Raw genomic sequence first — 20,322 nt, forward strand, 5'->3', positions numbered from 1 at the left:
AAAACTGAAAAACATCCATGGGATTTAGCAACATGAAAATCATTCATAATCTCACATTGAAAACAGATAAAAGTAGGTTCAGTTAGAGTAAGCAGGAGAGGTAAGCAAATTAAATAAGTCAGTAAAATTCTTAAAAGTGTTGCTCAGAAGGGGAAAGAGATAATTCAATAACTATGTACAGAAAATGGGCGCTTCTTGAAGTCTTTTAAGGTTGGAAAATTTAGAGCTTGATTAAATTCTAATGAAAAGAATTCAATTGAGACAGAGTTTGCAAATATTAGAACAAGAAAGTAAGATTCCCAAGATAATAGAACAAGAAAGTAAGATTCCCAAGATGGTGAAAGAACAGTATCCAAAGTATATAATAATGTCTCAACATTCATTATGTCTATAATTCCTTGTAACAAACATGTACTTAGTTTCCAAAGTGTGCTAGGTAGTGACAATACAGAGTAAAAGATGAAATCCTTGACCTCAAAGAATTCATCGCCCAAAAGGAAAATCAGAAAAAGCAGATAAATATAATGTAGTATAATAAGCACTGTGAACAAAGAATGCCACTAAAGCCCACCTGAGGATTAAATAATCCGCCCACAAATTTCAATGAGTAAGTTTCAATATAAAACAGACATGTAAAACACACAGAAAAGTAAAATATACCAGCCATGCCCCTGTAATTTGATTACATAATCTGTAATAATCTTGTTCATTTATGTATTACTTCATTTTAAAAACATAACTTCTGTAATAGAGCCCAAACTCCATGAGGGAAAGACCTTGTATATCTATTTAACTGCTATATTCCCAATGTCCAAAATGATACTTCATATTTACTGATAAATGAGTGAATGAATAGTAGAGAATGCACATGAAATTTAGTGACTTAATATTTCTAGGAATTTAAATTCCAGCATAAATAGAAATGAACTGAACATTATCTATAAACTATGTTTGATTTTCACTATAAGCAATGCAATTTTAAACTCAACTTATCTGAAGAAGGCATGCGATTGAATCCAGATTATTTTCCCTTTGACTAAGAACACTACTAATAAATTCCCAAATGAACCAGTAAATCTTCACTCTGTATTTCAAAATATTCCATCAAAGTAATTTCAAATCAGCAAGGATAAGGCAGATTAAAGAAAAATGTTAAAGATAGATAACTAGACACTTAGGGGAAAAGAGACAAATTTATATTGCATTCCCTATTGCAATAAATTCCAAATTAATCAAAGGCTTAAATAATAAAATCATAAAGCAGTAGAAGAGCTTTACAGAAACCAGATGTTATAGGCAAGAAAGCCATTTCTTCACACAGCCACAAAAAGCATAAAACAGGAGATATCCAAGATGGCAGAATACAGGATGAAACTAAGAAAGCCGATAGGCAGCTTCTCCACAAGGTGGGTGAACATAAAAAGGGCAGGGGAAACTTTACTGGAACCTAAAACTGGACATTCAAAGCAGACCAGGGACACAGGACATTGGACATAATAAAATAAGGAAAAAATCCCCAGCAGTACAGCCATTGCCACAGCTCATCCAGAAGCTCCAGCCAGAGTGGTCCCTCCATGAGCATTATGTAGAGGAGTAAGGGAATTAAAGGAACCTGCATTTTTTGAAGTCCGAAGAGTGTCTAGATATGGAGCATTTAGAGATCAAAGACATTGCCCAACAAACCTGAAAGACTGCTCGCTGCACAATATCTGTGTGTGGGAAAAGAAGTCACCATCTCTCCAGACAGCATGTGGAGGACAAAGGAAGGAACCATTTTGCAGCTGCAGTGTGGAGGATGGCAACTGAGGGAACAAATTCCTAACAAACCCAAGTTTGGCCCAAAATACAGGCCCAGTAAACACACACTGCATGGCACAGAGTGTGCTTAAGTGACCAAAAGAAAATCAAACGTGTAGAGAGGTTTACACAGGATACAATGGGTTGTAGAAACACACCTGGCTCTACACTCCCCCTCCAATCCGACTGCTTGCAGGACCAGCTGGAAGAGACACTTTTGGACCAGAGTTTGTTTGGAGACTGAACCCAAGACCAGGAAACATGGGGTTTACAAGTGACGTAGGGAATTAAGAATTGGCTATCCCATCACATGAGTGGAACACAGGGGAGATCCCAGGGGTAATTCTTCCAGCATGGACGAGCAAATACTGGGCACTGAAGGTGTGCTGATTTAACATCTCCAGACCAATAAGCATTCAACAAAGAGCCTGGAGCCCAACTAAACCTAAACCCTGCCTCTAGGAACTCCACCTACAGAATTACCTCTCTGATACAGTAATCCACATAGTGGAACATTACACACCAAGCAACCCCACCTAAAAATGTTGAGAATATTTTGAACTCCAACAGAAAGAATTTTTTAATTTTTCATCCAGTTTTTTCAATTCTTTTTCACTGTTTAACTGTGACCTTAATGGTACATGGACACTTATACAGTTCCCCCCGCCCAACTTTTTTTTGCTTCTCATCGCTAGCATTTCTGAAGCCAGTTATTAGACATGGATTCGTTTTTTTGTGAACTAGGATGTTTGGTTAGTATGTTTTAGTTCTGTTTTATATTCTTTCATTTTTATTTTTAATTTTTAAAAATTTTTGCTTTATATATTTTTTTCTCCTGTTTCCCTTCCCTCTTCTACTAATGGCCAAACTACTGTTCTCTCTTTCATTCTTTCTTTAATCTTTTACTTCTGTCTTCTCTCCACCTCCCTTATAATCATCACATCCTATATCATTTCTGTTCTCTCCCTGTCCACCATCTGAAAATGTAAACCTTTTACAAACTTGCTGTTTTATTATAGGCAATAACTGATCATATTGTTTCATTATCATATGATAATGAACACTGTAGACATCATAAGTAGGAACTAATGCTGTAAATTGTTTGCATTGGTTGTTGTTATTATTTGTCTCCACCTAAACAGTGAGATACTGGGAACCTTCAGGGGTACTATAAGTCCACAGGGTAGAAATTCTACTGCCTCAGATCCACACTGTTTGATGGGTAGACAAAAAAAAAAAAAAAAACATGAAAAAGCAAGGGAACAAATTACCCAAAGCAAACTAAGATACTCCAATAACAGAATCCATCGACACCACAGTGGAAAAAAATGTCAGAGAAGAAGTTTAGAATGTACATGGTTAACTAATCTGCAAAGTACAGGATGATGTAAGAAAGCAAATACAGACAGCAAAAGATCACTTCAGTAGACAGAGAGATTCTGAAACAAATAGAAATCCTTGAAATGAAGGAAACAATAAACCAAATTAAAAATTCAATAGTGGGGCGGGGGTTGTGGCTCAGCAGTAGAGTGCTCGCCTAGCACATGCGAGGCCCTAGGTTTGATCCTCAGCACCATATTAAAATAAAGGTACTGTGTCCAAATACAACTAAAAAATAAATATTTTTAAAAATGCAATAGAAAGCATCACCAATAAACTAGACCACTGGGAATACAGAACCTCAGGCAATGAGGACCAAATATATAATCTGGAAAATAGAGTTGACCAGAGAGAGAAGATGTTAAGAAATCATGAACAGAACTTCCAAGAATTATGGGATAACATGAAAAGACCAAATTTAAGATTTATCAGGATAGATGAAGACACAGAGATACAAACCAAAGGAATACACAATCTTTTCAATGAAATAATATCAGAAAATTTCCCAAATCTAAAGAATAAAATGGAAAATCAAATACAAGAGTTTTACAAGACCTGAAATGTGCAAAATTGCAACAGACCCACATCAAGGTACATTATAATGAAAATATCTAGCATATAGAATATGGACAGAATTTTAAAGGTTGCAAGAGAAGATCATCAAATTACATATTAGGGGAAACAAATACAAACCACATCTGATTTCTCAACCCAGACCCTCAAAGCTAGGAGGTCCTGGAACAACATATACCAAGCTCTGAAAGAAAATAGATGCTAACCAAGGATCCTATATCCAGCAAAATTAAGCTTCAGATTTGAAGATGAAATTAAAACCTTCCATGATAAACAAAAATTAAAAGAATTCACAACAAGAAACCCTGCACTTCAGAATATTCTCCACAAAATATTCCATAGGATGAAATGAAAAAGAAAAAAAAAGTGAAAACCAGCAAAGGGAGAAACTAACCTAAAGGAATAGTCAATCAAAGGAGAAACTAATTCAAATTAAAAACTAGAAACAAACCAAAATGACCAGGAATACAAATCATATCTCAATAATAACCTTGAATGCTAATGACCTTAACTCAGATTGGCCTTAACTCCAATCTGTCAGACACTGACAGATTGGATTAAAAAAATAAGACCCAAAAATATGCTGTCTGCAAGAGACTCACCTCATAGGCAAAAACCCAGAAACTGAAGGTGAAAGGATGGGAAAACACACAACACTCACATAGATCACATAAACAAGCAGGGGTTTCAATCCTCATATCACATAAAGTGGACTTCAAGCCAAAGATAGTCAGAAGGGACAAAGAAGGACATTTCACACTGCTTAAGGGAATTATTAAACATCAACAAGATATAACAATCATAAATATTTATGGCCTCAAACAATGGAGCATCTACGTACATTAAACAAACTCTTTTCAAGAAGCAAATAGAGCACAACACGATAATACTGGGTTTGAACATTTTTATCCATATATGTGAATACAAATATGAATATATATATAAAAGCATATATTAAAATATTTAAATGGATATGGATTTATATATAGTTATTATTCTTTTGAGATGGATGTTTACAATTTTGGTAAGACACAGGATATGATTATATAACTGAATATATATGAAAATTTATGGGTAGGATTTTGGTTGTCATTAGGGTACATATATATATACACATATATATAAACATATGAGCTTATACAGAATATATATGTGAAAATACATATGGATATTCAAACTAAAAAATTTTTTAAAAGGAAGGGTCTGAAACTAAAAATTATATAAAAGAAATTTGTAGGTACAGAAATATTTTAGTATGGAAAATTAAAGGGGAAAAATGTTTCTTGATGAGAAAGTATTTTGTCTGGTAAAGTAATATTCTTGGGCTAAAATCTGAGATGAAAGAGGATAAAACTAAGGACGTAAATCTGTGAATGTCTAAGTAAGTCACAGAAGGTTTGGAGAAGGTAGATCTCAAAAAGTTTATGTTTGTAATTAAATTGGCCATAATTAGCACAGTCAAAGTTATTTGAACTTTGATGTACTGATATGATGCAAAGTCTGAAAACCTGATCTGCTCTTATATATCGATAATTTTATTGTATTTGTTAGGTTTTATTATTTGGGGAAACAATCTTGAAGGAATTAGGGTTTGTACCTGTTTTAAAGTCTTAAATGATTACTTTGTGACTGGTTAAACAACAACTGTTATTTAAGTTATAACAATATTGTTGACACCCAAAATATATGTGACTAGGTGTAAGTATGCATTTGAGAACTATTTATGTAAGTCTTGTCTAAGTATTATGTAAAAGTCTATAAAATGAAAGTTTATATAAGTTTACTGGCAGGACAACCAATATACATTGCATCTGACATACAAGGGCCACACTGTCATTTGAAGACCTGTCTTATATCTGTTTGCCTTAACTAAGTCAATTTCTGATTATTAACACTATTTGATAAATGTATTAGAGATTTAAGGCTATCCTTTGATTTTTTGTTAACCCATGCAGACCTGTGATTATTGTTACTGTACATTCTGGATTTTAAATTGTACTTTAAAAGTTAATAAAATATCATGAAACTTAAAATTTAAAGCTTCTATATAGAAAGTGATACCATAAACACAAATAGAAGAAAAATGACAATTTGAAAAAAAAAACTATTTGTTACACATAAGACAAAGAGTGTGAGCATCCATAATATGTGGTTATTAAAATTAGTTTGAAAGAGGCAAATTTTTAAAAGGAGGGCAGGGTGGGGGAAGATTTATGTACATATTCAACTAATTCAAAAATAGAAGAAAATGTGGCCAAAAAAAAATCTAGATTTATATTTGCCTATTAGATTTATCAACTTTTTTTTTCTTTTTCACTCAAAGCATTGATAAAAGTATATGGAAAAAAGAAACTCATATTTTCCTGGCAGTGATGTAAATTGGTAGGTTCATTGAGGACAATCTGACAAAAGCAATTATATTTAAAAGTCAACATCTATAGCCTATGTGAAAATATTTGTCCACCTACATAAAGACATATTTTCTATATATACTACTTATAATTAGAAAATCAGAAAGAATTCAAATCATCATTCATGGGGAAGGTGATTAAGGTTAAATACATCCATATAATAAAAGATTGTGTCGCCATTAAAAAGAGCACAGTATACCTTAAGGCACCCATATGGAAATATTTTAAATATTTAGGTCTTGAATTTTTATAAATACGTATACACATATATGAAATAAGTTATATGTAAGATCCCATTTGTGTTTTTAAAACACAAAACATTAGTAGTGAAGAGTCAGAATTTTAATTTTTTATACATTTCTAAAATATCTTTTGAGTTTTCACAATTAGTACTTCCAGCATTTAAAAAAACAAAAACTGGGCTGGAGGTGTGGTTTAGTGGTAGAGTGCTTGCCTAGCATGTACAAGTCCCTCAGTTCAATCCCCTGCACTACAAAAAATAATTAAAAATTAACATTTATTAATAGTGAACATAAAAACAGTAAGATAAATTAAATTACTCCCTCAAACTTCTGCATCTACACTAATAACTTTTGGATCTACACTAATAAGAAAGTCTACTGAGAAAACTGATTACTTCATATGTAACTGGCTCTGAGATACTACACTGTAAATACAAAATACACCACAAATTTTGAACACACAGTATAAAAATTTTGAAATACCTAATTAATACTTTTTTAAGAAAGAGAGAGAGAGAGAGAATTTTTATTTATTTTTTTTAGTTTTCGGCGGACACAACATCTTTGTATGTGGTGCTGAGGATCGAACCCAGGCCGCATGCATGCCAGGCGAGGGCGCTACCACTTGAGCCACATCCCCAGCCCCCCTAATTAATACTTCTACACTGATCACATGTTGCAATGATCATTTTTTAATGTATTGGATTAACTAAAATATGTTATTAAAATTAACCTGTTTCTTTAGTTTTTTATTTACGTGGCTACCAAAAATTTTTAACTATACATGATCCCCAATTATATAAGTTAAACTTTAATTATCTGTTCACTTATTTCCAGCATCACTACCCTTGTGCTTCAGGGCTGTCATTAAGTAAAATAAGGGTTATGTAAACACATGCTCTGGGATAGATACCACAACAGTGGATATAATAAACTAAGACAGCTGAGGTAGCACATACAGCAAACAGTGTGCACAAAGGGATGATTCACATCCTGATGGGATGCAGTAAGCCAGCACCAGATTTCATCATGCTACTACTAAGAATGGTGTACACTTTAAAGTAATGACTTGGTGATTTCTGGAATTTTTCCTTTAACATTTCTGCACCACAGGCGACTGTGAAAAATTGAAACGTAAGGAAAAAAATCATGTATAAGGGTTGTTCTACTCCTCTAATTCAAAATCAAACTGACATGACTAAAGATGAAGAAACTGAAGAAATACAATGTATAAAAAAACACAAACTATCTTGTATTTTATTTGGAGTCCACCTCCATAAGATTGCATAACCTGGAAAAGCAAAAGGACTTTGCTTTGCTTGGAAGTTAAACAATTTAGGCTGCTAAACGTCCTAAAATTCTATGTACCTAGGAAATTTTGTACACTGATTAGAAACTACAAATCCTTAAATCAGGATCTAACTTTGCTTAATAGTATTTTATTTTCTTTGACAGAATTTTTTTATTTTTATAAATTACTGGTCATATTTCATCAAGGTTCTATTTAAATAGGCACAAGTTCAAGCAAAGATTAGATTCTGCCTTTAACAATGTGTAGTCAGGCAGAAGACACTGAGAGATAGGTATAATATCATTTATAAAGTTACTATTTTCTTTACATTTTTCCATTTTTGAAATGCTTCTGTAGCTTGTAATTAGGCAAATTACTCACTTTAATTACACTCAATAATTTAAGTCAAGCAACTATCAGAAAAAAAAATCCAGATATTTCTATTTAAAAACAATGTATCATAAATCAAGAATGCATAACCACTACTTATCTCTCCATGTGAGGAACTGCATAAATAGTACAGAAAGTGTTAATACTAGAAAAGTCTAACTATGGAATAAAATTTCTCCATACACCCTTTTTTTTTTTTGGTGAGCATTATACTGAAGAGCTTCTAAGGATAAAAATTAAAATCAGATACAGATCTGGCAAATAAAAGGTTTACAGTAGAAGTGAATAAAAATATCAGGGTCTATAGTTCTAAGCCACAAAAACTGGCAGGTTAGTTAAGAAAAATTCCAAAATATGTCCTTTATGATCAATAATAATAACTAATTTTCCATTTAAAGAAGGAGAAAATTTTACTTTTTTTTTATTTCTGCTACAAATATTATATGGTTCCTTATTGGGAATTTAAGAAAAAAATATACACAGGCTAATCAAATTTCCTTGTCAAGGTTCAAGAGACCAAAATTCAGAAAATTTAGATTCTAGCAAAATTTCCCAAATTTACATGACCTTACTACAGGATTAGATCATTTTCACCAATAAGAAACTATAGTATTAGTATATCTGCATTGATTGTTCCTAATTACAAGTTAGTTAATATATAATAATGTATAGTGATTATTACTCAGCAGGCAATGTTAAGTGCTTTGAAAATATTCTTAATCTTTATACAACCCTATAAAGTAGGTATTATCTTTACTCAACAGATTAAAAAAAAAAACAGAGATGCTAAGTAATTTGACCAAGAGTAACAAAGCTGAAAAATAACAGAGCTAGTATTCTAATTTAAGGAGTCCTGCTTCAGAATCACACTCTTTAATCACTTGGTATATTTAGTATCTAATATATCTAATCCCTTAATACTAAATCATCAAAAGAAAAGGCCTCTATTTTTCAGCAGGTAGAGGCATTTCTAAGAAGAGAATTTTGAGAATGGTTCATTTTATTAAAAAATGCTTGGCAACTTAAAATTTAAACTGAAATTCATTTTGTCAATATTTTTCTCTTTGTTAAAAAGGTATTAACTTTATGAAATTTTTCTTTTAATTAGATAGTTGATTATATATACACCAACATACACCAGCTAAAAGTTTCATGTGACTGATTAATACTAACATGGCTAAGTTCTTCTTATTTGCCAGACACTGTTTGAAATACTCCATACTTAAAAAAAAAAAATTCTCATAACTCTGTGAATTACATACTATAATTACCCCAACTTTACAGAAGAAAATACTAAGGTATGGGGACATTAAATAATTTGTCAAAGCCCAGACATCTACAGCTGGCTTTTGAACTGAGACCATAGTCTGATTTTAGAATCCATATTCTTAGTAAATTTAATCTATAAATTTATTTTCTCAAAAAGCACTTAATATGAACACTCAATAAATAGGCACAAGTTCAAGCAAAGATTAGATTCTGCCTTTAAATAAAGAAATAAAGAAAATAAATTAAGAAATAACTTACAATTTAGCATTTAATATTTTTTCTTTTAACACTAACTTAGAACAGTGGAACATTTATTTTTAGACCTATTATTAGTCTTTTGTTTTGGTTAAATTTATATTATGAAAATTGTTGCTACGCTCACCACAGAAAACCTGAGAAGAATTTCTGATGGGAAAATTGTTTCTGACTTTGGAAGAATTTAAGAATTAATTCTAGTTCGACTTTAGAAGACCATACATATTTATTGGTAGGTACTTCAGTAGATATGTAGAAAAGAGTCTAGCACACAGAGATATAGAATATAATGGGGAAAGGAAGAGAAGTACCTTTGTTGACATTTATTATGTATGAGATTTGTCAAATATACAAAGATGATTAAGACATATGTGAAGCAAAAAGACATATTAAAAATAATTATAGTAACAAATAAGAGAATACACAATTATGTGTTAGCTTATTCATAAACACAGCATGGGGCACCATGACACCACCTGAAGGAAATGAGGACGGCTTCCAGAGAAAGCATTTTGGGGATACATGATTGCTTCTGTAAGAATTAAAATACAATTTGGAAAATGCATACTTAACTCATTAATTTTGCCTCAATTTTGAGGATAAATTACCTGTAAAAACAAGTTTTTTAAAAATTTTTAAAATCATAAAATACTAATGTAAGCTTTAAAAAAAAAGTCAACCCCTTAACACTCAAAGCACAGTTTACAATACAACAAATAATTTCAAATTACTTATTAAGTTAGTTGCTCATTTCCTTGATTTTACTTAATATTGATATAACTCAATGTGAAAGGTTACATTCGTGCAAGTTAACAGAGCTTAACGATTAACTATATTCCCTTGCCAACCTTACTGTTTATATGGCAAATAGTGGTATATATAAAGAAGTCTAGGTATGCTTATGGGAGAAAAATAGTTCCAAATTGCTTAAAATTGAATAATTGGGATAAAAATGTATAAAATTAAGCTCTTTCTTTTTATAGTTCCTCTAGTTATTTCTTCCAGAATTGATCAAGACAATTCATCATTTGATTCTATATCTTCAGAACCAAAATCAAGATTTGCTATGCTAGATGATGTAAAAATTTTAGCGAATGGCCTCCTTCAGTTGGGACATGGTCTTAAAGATTTTGTCCATAAGACTAAGGGCCAAATTAATGACATATTTCAAAAACTAAACATATTTGATCAATCTTTTTATGATCTATCACTGCAAACTAATGAAATCAAAGAAGAAGAAAAGGAATTAAGAAGAACTACATCCAAATTACAAGTGAAAAATGAAGAGGTAAAAAATATGTCACTTGAACTCAACTCAAAACTTGAAAGCCTCCTAGAAGAAAAAATTCTACTACAGCACAAAGTGAGATATTTGGAGGAACAATTAACTAATTTAATTCAAAATCAACCTGAAATTCAGGAACATCCAGAAGTAACTTCACTTAAGGTAAGTAGAAACCAACAACAGTTCATGATTTTTTAGTGTGGAGTTTTAAAATAATTCTAAGACATACTATTTGAAATACTTTGTTGCATTGTTGAAATACTTTATTTTTTTTAGGAAATATAACACATAGAAAATAAATTTTCCCATCATAAGTTAAAGTTGGTTTCTGCTTCCCTACTATTATATATGAAAACTAAACTTTACATTTCATATGAAAATTACAAGTGAATTAAGTAATAAAATTTAGAACACCAGATTGTTATACTATTGGCAAATAACTGGATATAAGTAAAAAAAAATTGAAGAAATTTAAATATAAAAACTATTTTTCAGTATTCCAAAGTAGATACATGTAATACAGTCTATGGTAGATTTACTATTATTAAAATATTGTGTGTAGGGTATTTCTTTTAATTGAAGTAAAGTTCAGAAAATCACATTTTAGAGATGACACTTTTTAATGTAAGAACAAAATTATGTATTATTTTCAAAAAGCATACAAGGGAAAATGATCACCTCTATTCATTTTTCTAACCCACTGGTAGTTTAAAAAAAAACAAACGGTGATAGTTTAATAAATAAAAACTTTTAACAAAAAAAAAAAAAGAAAGAAAATTTTAACTAAATTACAAACTATGTCCAGACTTTTGTAGAACAGCAAGATAATAGCATCAAAGACCTTCTCCAGACTGTGGAAGAGCAATATAAACAATTAAACCAACAGCACAGTCAAATAAAAGAAATAGAAAATCAGGTAAGTCAATATTTAAATGGTATGTCCACAATCTAAGCATTCTAATACAAAGGAGAATAGTACAAAAACATTAATTACTAATATTTAAAAGCCATGCATTGAGTTAAAAAAAAAAAAAAACAGAGAAACTGGTAAGAAAATATTCCCCAAGTTTATAAAACAAGTATCACCATGGATTTCAACTAAACAAACATCATTTTAGTAGGTAATACTAATTTTCAAAAAAAAAAATTTTGCCAACTACTTTTAATTTCCATAATTTCCTTTATATTAAATAGTACTTTCTAAATTCTTTTTTATTATATATTTTTATTATTATTCAATGCATCCACTCACAAAAGTGAAATGGCACCATTACACAATATATATTCTATTTATACATTAAATACACAGTAGTGTCCTCCCCAACCCTTAGTAAACTACAGACCAAAAATAATAAATATTAATATTTGTCTTGATTCTTTTAAAAGAAAGGCCACTTTAACTAACTTTTATTATATTATTCTTAGTTATTGTTATTAAAATCCTACTATACCTAATTTATAAGTTAAAATTTGTCACAGGCATATACATACAGGGAAAAAATTGTATACAGAGGGTTTGTCATTATCTGCCATTTCAGGCATTCATTGGGAGGTCCTAGAAGATAAGATAATGGATTTCATGGATAAAGGGAAATTCTGTATAAAGAAATCAAAGCAAATTTCTGGTTGGAAGAAGTCCCTGATCATCTAACTTCTCAAATTTAAATTATAAAATCAAAATTCAAAAAAGTTAAGTGACTTCAAGATCACTTTACTCAAAAGAAAAGACTAACATCCAGTAACTGAATTTTATAACAGATTCTTACAAATTAAGTTCTAGGAAATGCCATTTATGCCAGTATTAAAAAATTAACAGGAGGGCTAGGGATGCAAATCAGTGGTAGAGTATTTGCCTAGCATGTGAAAGGGTTCTGGGCTAGATCCCAGCACTGCTCCCCACCCCACCACATGCAAATAATAATAATGCTAAATATTGGGACTGGGGTTGTGGCTCAGTGGTAGGCATGTGTGTGAGGCACTGGGTTCGATCCTCAGCAACACATGAATAAATAAAAAATAAAGGTATTGTGTCCAGCTATAACTAAAAAAAGTATTTTAAAAAGAAAAAAAAATAATAATGCTAAATATCATATTCTGCTTTTCTCATCATCAATAAGAAAAGCAATCAATTGCAAACTCAGGCTTTAAATAAAATAGTATATTGAAATACATTCAAAGGTTTGCCAATTTCTACAGATGTATTTACAGGTTAAAAACTATCCAGAGGGGCTGGGGTTGTGGCTCAATGGTAGAGCATCTGCCTAGCATGTGTGAGGCACTGGGTTCGATCGTCAGCACCACATAAAAATAAATTTGAAGGAAGGTATTATGTCCATCTATAATTTTAAAAAAAGAAAAAAAAAAAAAAACTATCCAGAGCTGGGTGCAATGGTGCATGCCTGTAATCCCAGCAGCTGAGACAGGAGGATCACAAGTTCAAAGCCAGCCTCAGCAACTTGGTGAGGCCCTAAGCAACTTAGTGAGACCCTGTCTTTATATAAATTAAAAAAAAAAAAAAAAGAAAGAAAGAAAGAAAAGGTCTGAGAATGTTGCTCACTGGTTCAGCATCCCTGGGTTCAATCCCCAGTACCAAAACAAAAAAACACAAAACTACCCAGAAAGCAGTGTTATGTAGCCTTGTTCAAATTATGTGTTATGTCTTTCTGACAAATCTGAGACTCAATTAGACCTACAACCCTGAGTGATTAAATTTAAAATCTGCCTGTGTTTATGAATAGAATATTAAGTATATCTTTCATATAAATAAAGAGAATATACAAAATATTTTAAGCAAAACTTCTGGCCTTCCTGTTTTTGTTTGTTTTCTTTTTTATGCATGCCTGGGGCTTGTTGTTATTTTCTCAGTTTTTTGTTTTGCCATAATATTGTGAACTGAAAGATACAAAGAAATTATACTTTTGATATCCTTAGTTCAGATTTCTCCTAATTATATATTCAGTATCAATTTTTAAAAGTAGATTTATATTCTTTTATCAGCTCAGAAGGACTGGAATTCAAGAACCCACAGAAAATTCACTTTCTTCCAAATCAAGAGCACCAAGAACTACTCCCCCTCTGCAGCTGAATGAAACAAAAAATACAGAACAAGATGGTAAGATCATTTGATGGGTTTTCTTCTTGAAACCATTATCATCAGAATCCTTATACTCAGATCTATACTAACAGTAGAAGGCATATCCTCCAAATACAAATCACCAATTTAAATTGGCTCCTGGGTTTTTCTAACACTATAAAAGGAATTCTTAGGACAATAAGCAAGCTATAAATATGAACTTGATATTAGATAATATGGCATGATTATCTTAAATGTGATTATGGTATTACAATTATGAAAACAACAACTTCAACTTCGCATTTAAGAAATGCATGCTGAAATATTTATGGGTTTGAGTCATGATGTTCGAAAACTACTTTCAAACAGCACAAACAAAATACATGGTTCATTTGTGATTGTGTGTGTGTGTGTGTGTGTCTGTGTGTGAAGCATACATGTTATGATGTCACCAATGGTTGAATACAAACAAGACTATGGTGTTTTCTTCAATAATTCTTTTCACTTTTCTTTTTCTTGAAAATTTTCATAAGAAAAACAAAAGTTGCAGGGAACAAAGTTTCCATTCCCACCCAAACTTCAACAAAATGACACATTTATGATTTACTCCTCAATATGGTGTTTACTTTGTTTTGAGATCGGGTCTTGCTAAATTGTCCAGGCTGGGCTCAAACTCACAATCGTCCAGCCTCAGCTTCCTCAGTAACATAAATTATAGGCATGTGCCACTACACCAGTCTCAAAACAATATATTCTCATAACATTCACTTTTTTATGCAACTCACTTAGAAAAAAAAAGGTCTACATTGCTAGTTTTCTCCTTGTAAGTTTACTCCACATATATCTACTAACTAACTATCTGCTATTCACCAAGCAGGTACTAAGTTTCTGTACTTAGTTTCAAGCGCATTTCTGCCACCTAATATTCATACCATGTCTGATGATGATGATGATGATGATATTTGCTCAAAATTCTCATTTTGTCATGTTTCTTTAGAAATAATTCAGGTTGGGGGACTGGAGTCACAACTCAGTAGCAGAGTGCTTGCCTAGCATGTGTGAGGCACTGAGTTCGAGTCTCAGCACCATATATAAATAAATTAAATAAAGGTCCATCAACAGCTAATAAAAATATTTTTAAAAAGAAATAATTCAGGTTGGTAATACTATTTTTATATTCCTTGCATAATATAGCCATATGGAAAAATGCCTTAGCATTCATATTCCTGAAACAAATTGTAGTCACTACAATTCCATGAAATTGCAAGTAAAACCTCAAGTTCCAAAGATATTCTTCTTACTAAATCTTCTATGATAACATTTTGTTGATTCTAGGCATTCCTGCTGATTGTTCTGCCATTTATAAAAGAGGTGAACGTACAAGTGGCATATATACCATTAAACCAAGCAACTCACAAGCTTTTGACGTCTACTGTGAAGTTAAATCAGGTAAAACCTGCCTAAGGAGAAAATGGACAGTAATAGACAGTTCAAGTTATTCATTATCTATTAGAAAGACTAAGCCTGTTCTATTTGTGTTAAATATGTATAATACAACTATATATTACTTATACTTGTTTATTTATTCATGTATTTATTCAATATTTTCCATTTCCGCTTTAAAAGAATCTGAAGTGACTACTGTCAATAAATTTACCAAGAAAAAATTCATTAGTTGTTCTTCCCTTAACTGTTTGGGACCATAATAAATAATATGAAGTATATCACCATACACTTACCATATGTTACCACATTAACTTACAAAGTCACCAATTAAAACCAAACTCAAAAGATATTTTTATATCTGTCAACATCAATCTACTAAACATATACAATTTCATTCATTATATATAGGTAATCCATGGACCTTAATTCAACACCGAATAGATGGATCACAAAACTTCAATGAAACATGGGAGAACTACAGAAATGGTTTTGGGAGACTTGATGGTAAGATGATTTCATTCAATCATTCATTCACTTGTTAATTTAGAAATATTTTTTAAAAACCTATTATAGGGGCTTGGGTTGTGAGGCCCTGGGTTCAATCCTCAGCACCACATAAAAATAAATAAATAAAGGTATTGTGTCTAACTACAACTAAAATAAAAATATTTTTTTAAAAAAAGAACCTATTACAGACTAGGCACTGAAAATACAGCAATGAAAAGTAACTGTTCCAGTCTTCATAAAACTTATTAACAAATAATTACACATTTGTTATTAATTATATTTATTATAACTGTCATTATTTGAATTAGCATTATCACAATTACATGTCTGTTCTTAATTATTCTTATCACAACTTAATTTGATGGCTTATAATTATCATAATTATAATTATTCAAGAAAAATTTGATTAAGTGCTAAGTGCTTTGATAAGTGGTGCTTATAAATGAGCTGCAAAGATAACTATTCCTAGCACTAGTTATTATATTCTTCATTAACATTTTAACTATTAATTAATTAAAAGTTAGAAGAGGACTGGAGGACTAGCTCAATGGAAGAGTATATGCCTAACATCATGAGGTCCTGGGTGTGATCCCCAGCACTATAAAACATCATGTTAATAAAATAAACAAGGGGATAGGAAACTGTCAGATATTCAGTATGAATTTTAAAATTCTAATTATTTAAATATTATAAATATATAGTATGGGATATGATTTAAATTGATTTAGTTAACTCAACATTTATTCTATTTTGATCACATAACAATATAAAATAAGCAAAAGTAACAGACATTAAAAATCCTAAAAGTACATTATAAAGTCTATGAATCATATATAAGTGCCCACTTATAAACTGGAAAACAAGCCAGGCGTGGTGGCGCACACCTGTAATCCCAATAGTTTGGGAGGCTGATTCAAAAGAATCACCAAGTTCAAAGCCTTAGCAAGGTCCTAAGCAACTCAGTATAGACCCTGTCTCTAAATAAAACACAAAAAAGAGCTGGGGATGTGGCTCAGTGGTTGAGTACCCCTGAATTTAATCCCCGGTACCAAAAAGGAAAAAGAAGAGGAAAAGAATAGAAAACAAATATTATTATATCAAATTTTAAAATACTCACTACTATTTGACCATTTAAAATGTTTTATATTCAAAGTGCCAATTAAATCCTTAGTTAGAAGGTATATTCAATGATAAGTTTTGTAGCTCCAACTCTTCAAAGAGTGAGTGTAACCCAAATGTAAAGACTGATGGTTAAGTCCAGAATGCTTATTTATTTCTGATGAGAAAGTAAGCCATTTGTAGTAGTATTTACAATGCTTAAATGAAGCTTTCTAACAATATCAGTAAGGAAACATGGACTTTTTAAATTAAATAATTTCATAAAGACTGTGATAAAAAATAATCTATTAATAGTTGTGCTACATTTTAAATTCCAAACAAAAATATATTTTTCATTACAGAGAAAAGATGTATGAGGCCCTGTGTTCAGTCTCTGGTACCACCAAAAGAGGCAGGGTATATTCTTCTTTTCTATGAAGAAAACATTTATCAAGCAAATACTACAGGCCCAGTTTATATATGATAAAAATGGCACCATCATATTATCCAAGTCCAAGAATACTTAACAAGCCTCTTGACTATGTAGGCATTAATAAAGAGCTGACAGTAAAGCTGGTGGAACAATTTAGACATAAGATATTACTCTACCAATGACCAACCCTAAAAAATATTAAGACTATTATGGAATAGTGTCATATGTGTCAGATGTGAAACATCTGGCAATATCCATTTTAGAAAAAAAGGATAATCAGACTTGAAGCAGATCTATTAATATTTTAACATGCTTAGTGTATAAACTATCTTTGATAAAATTGTTTTTAAAAGAAATACTTTGAAAGACTCTAGAAAAAAGACATTCAGCACTAAAATCACTATTCACTTACAGCAGTTGAGGCCTAATCTATAGCTAACAATTCACAGATTTTTAAAACTCTTCTTTTTCAGGAGAATTTTGGTTGGGCCTAGAGAAAATATATTCCATAGTGAAAACATCTAATTACATTTTACAATTTGAGCTAGAAGACTGGAAAGACAACAAGCATTATATTGAGTATTCTTTTCACTTGGGAAATCATGAAACCAACTACACACTACATCTAGTTGAGATTGCTGGAAATGTCCCCAAGTCACTCCCAGAACACAGGGATTTGACGTTTTCTACGTGGGATCACAAAGCAAAAGGACACTCCAACTGTCCAGAAATGTATTCAGGTATCATTTTTTTATATCAATACTTAATTTTCACGTCTACAAAATATCTTCCTATGGTTTTAGCTATTATTCATAATGTCACAACTCTTTCAAATCTAAACCATTACCCCCAAAAAATATTAATTCTAGTTCAACTAGGTAGTTTACCTCTAATATCTTAGGAGGTTTAGATATTCTCTTTCTGGTATTATAATAAAAGTTATACAGATTATTTAAAATCAGGATACATGCATCTACAACACTGTAATGTTAACAGAAATGAAGATCTATATATGGAGAAATAGAATACCAGTATATATGTGTTTGTATCCATTAAATTGCATATCTATCTTCTTTAGGAGGCTGGTGGTGGCATGATGTATGTGGAGAAAACAACCTAAATGGAAAATATAATAAACCAAGAGCAAAATCTAAGCCAGAGAAGAGAAGAGGAATATGCTGGAGGTCTCAAAATGGAAGGTTATACTCTATTAAATCAACCAAAATGTTAATCCATCCAGTAGATTCAGAAAGCTTTGAATGAACTGAAGCAAATCAAAAAGCCAATAAATTAAACATTAAACTCATCCCAAGTTACTGTGGTTTAATAATCTGGTATTAAATTCTTAATGGAAGCCTTGAGAAAATTTTCATTTTAAAGTCACTATCAATTTAAATTAAACATCATCACATCACTCAAAGAATAACACTTTTCTAAACCAAAATTCTTATGATACTGTTTGTTCATATATTTTGTGATGTGGGAATAAAACTTAGATGGTCAAATCTAAATCATAAATAATGGATGAATTTTTAAATAGCATTTTTAAATTAATTATAAAAGTCACAGGCTAATTTCACAATTTCCCCAACTTAAAAAAAAAAAAAAGACAGTTTTCTTGTTAAAATTCTAAACATGAATAAATACAACAGACTAACAAGAGTTCTTAAATATGACAGTTAATTTTAAAATTCAGTCATAGTACATGTGGAAACCTGTAATATAAATGATAAGTCTGATGCTTTATTTTGCTACAAAATAACTTGAAATAAATGTTTGATATGGTTTACTTAACCAAGATGAAAAACTGCACTCAAACAGGCTCAATGTCTTTTACAAACGCAGTAGATAATGATTACTAAGTCACATTGACTTTAACATCAGGTATCATTGTACCTTAACATATTTGTTAGCTTATCTATATTGTACGTATTTCATATATTTTAACACTTAATACTGTGAAAACCAAAAATTTTAAATGGATTTTGTCAGAACACAATAAGAATGAATGCCTTTGAGGCATTAAGTTAAACTATAATAATAATGTATTCCCCCTGGACATGCTATGAGTCTAACATGTTTGTGTAGATTTTAAGCTGAACTGACAATCATAACACATTATGGAATGTTAAAATAGCATGACAATCATGTATGTATGTTTAAATTTTAATAAAGACTCAGTCCCTAAATTTAGAAATTTAAATTCTTGTAGTTTTTTAATTGACATTATAATAAACATAGGACTAAGACATTTCTAACTTAAATAATTTAAAATCTAAATCACCACAGATTATTAGATACATTTTTTGATCATAACATCAAATTGCCAGTATTATTTTAAATAAGTGTTTTTTAAAAAAAAAAAAACTACCAAGGAGAAGTAAAATTTTAAATTAAACACAGTTTTTAAAGGAGATGGTACCTAAGTTATATGGTGACTCAGCACAGGCAATATTCAGCATTGTATATATTAAATTATTAAATTAATGTCATATTTTTATGTTACTTAGTAAAAAAGCTATATATATGTGAATCCTACATAAATAGTTCCCTCCAAAGAACACAAAAGAGTAAAGGAAAACACAGGCTATAATTTTCAGAACTGCAGCCCAAGCTATCAACATTTATATTGTTTTTAGAGCCAGATACCAAAATGGCTCCCTCACCACCACCAAAATGCAAAGCTATCAAATGCAAAATAAGCATTATATAATATGCCAGTTGCTTTTCCTCAGTTTTCCTTTTTTTTTTTTTTAATTCTCATACAGTATGCTTCACTTTGCTCCTTTTAGGAATACTAGATTGGATTTTTATCCATAGAAAGCTCAGATTGAGAAATAATTATGGTAGAGAAAGAGTTTCTTCATTACAG

The 20,322-nt window shown here is 31.0% G+C and overlaps 2 protein-coding genes across 2 annotated transcripts in view; one reads left to right on the forward strand and one right to left on the reverse strand.

Moving 5' to 3' along the window:
* The window catches only part of Dock7 (dedicator of cytokinesis 7), a 212,338-nt gene that overhangs the window by 117,738 nt on the left and 74,278 nt on the right, over positions 1-20,322 (reverse strand). The gene's annotated exons all lie outside the window — the stretch shown is intronic.
* On the forward strand, positions 10,561-18,713 carry Angptl3 (angiopoietin like 3). The gene is made up of 7 exons (XM_027949492.3): positions 10,561-11,055; positions 11,699-11,809; positions 13,891-14,005; positions 15,302-15,415; positions 15,821-15,916; positions 17,924-18,190; positions 18,529-18,713. Exons 1-7 carry the CDS (start codon positions 10,561-10,563, stop codon positions 18,711-18,713), a joined length of 1,383 nt encoding a protein of 460 aa, XP_027805293.1.

This window comes from Marmota flaviventris, chromosome 10 (genome assembly GCF_047511675.1).
Source record: "Marmota flaviventris isolate mMarFla1 chromosome 10, mMarFla1.hap1, whole genome shotgun sequence".
Classification (NCBI taxonomy): domain Eukaryota; kingdom Metazoa; phylum Chordata; class Mammalia; order Rodentia; family Sciuridae; genus Marmota; species Marmota flaviventris.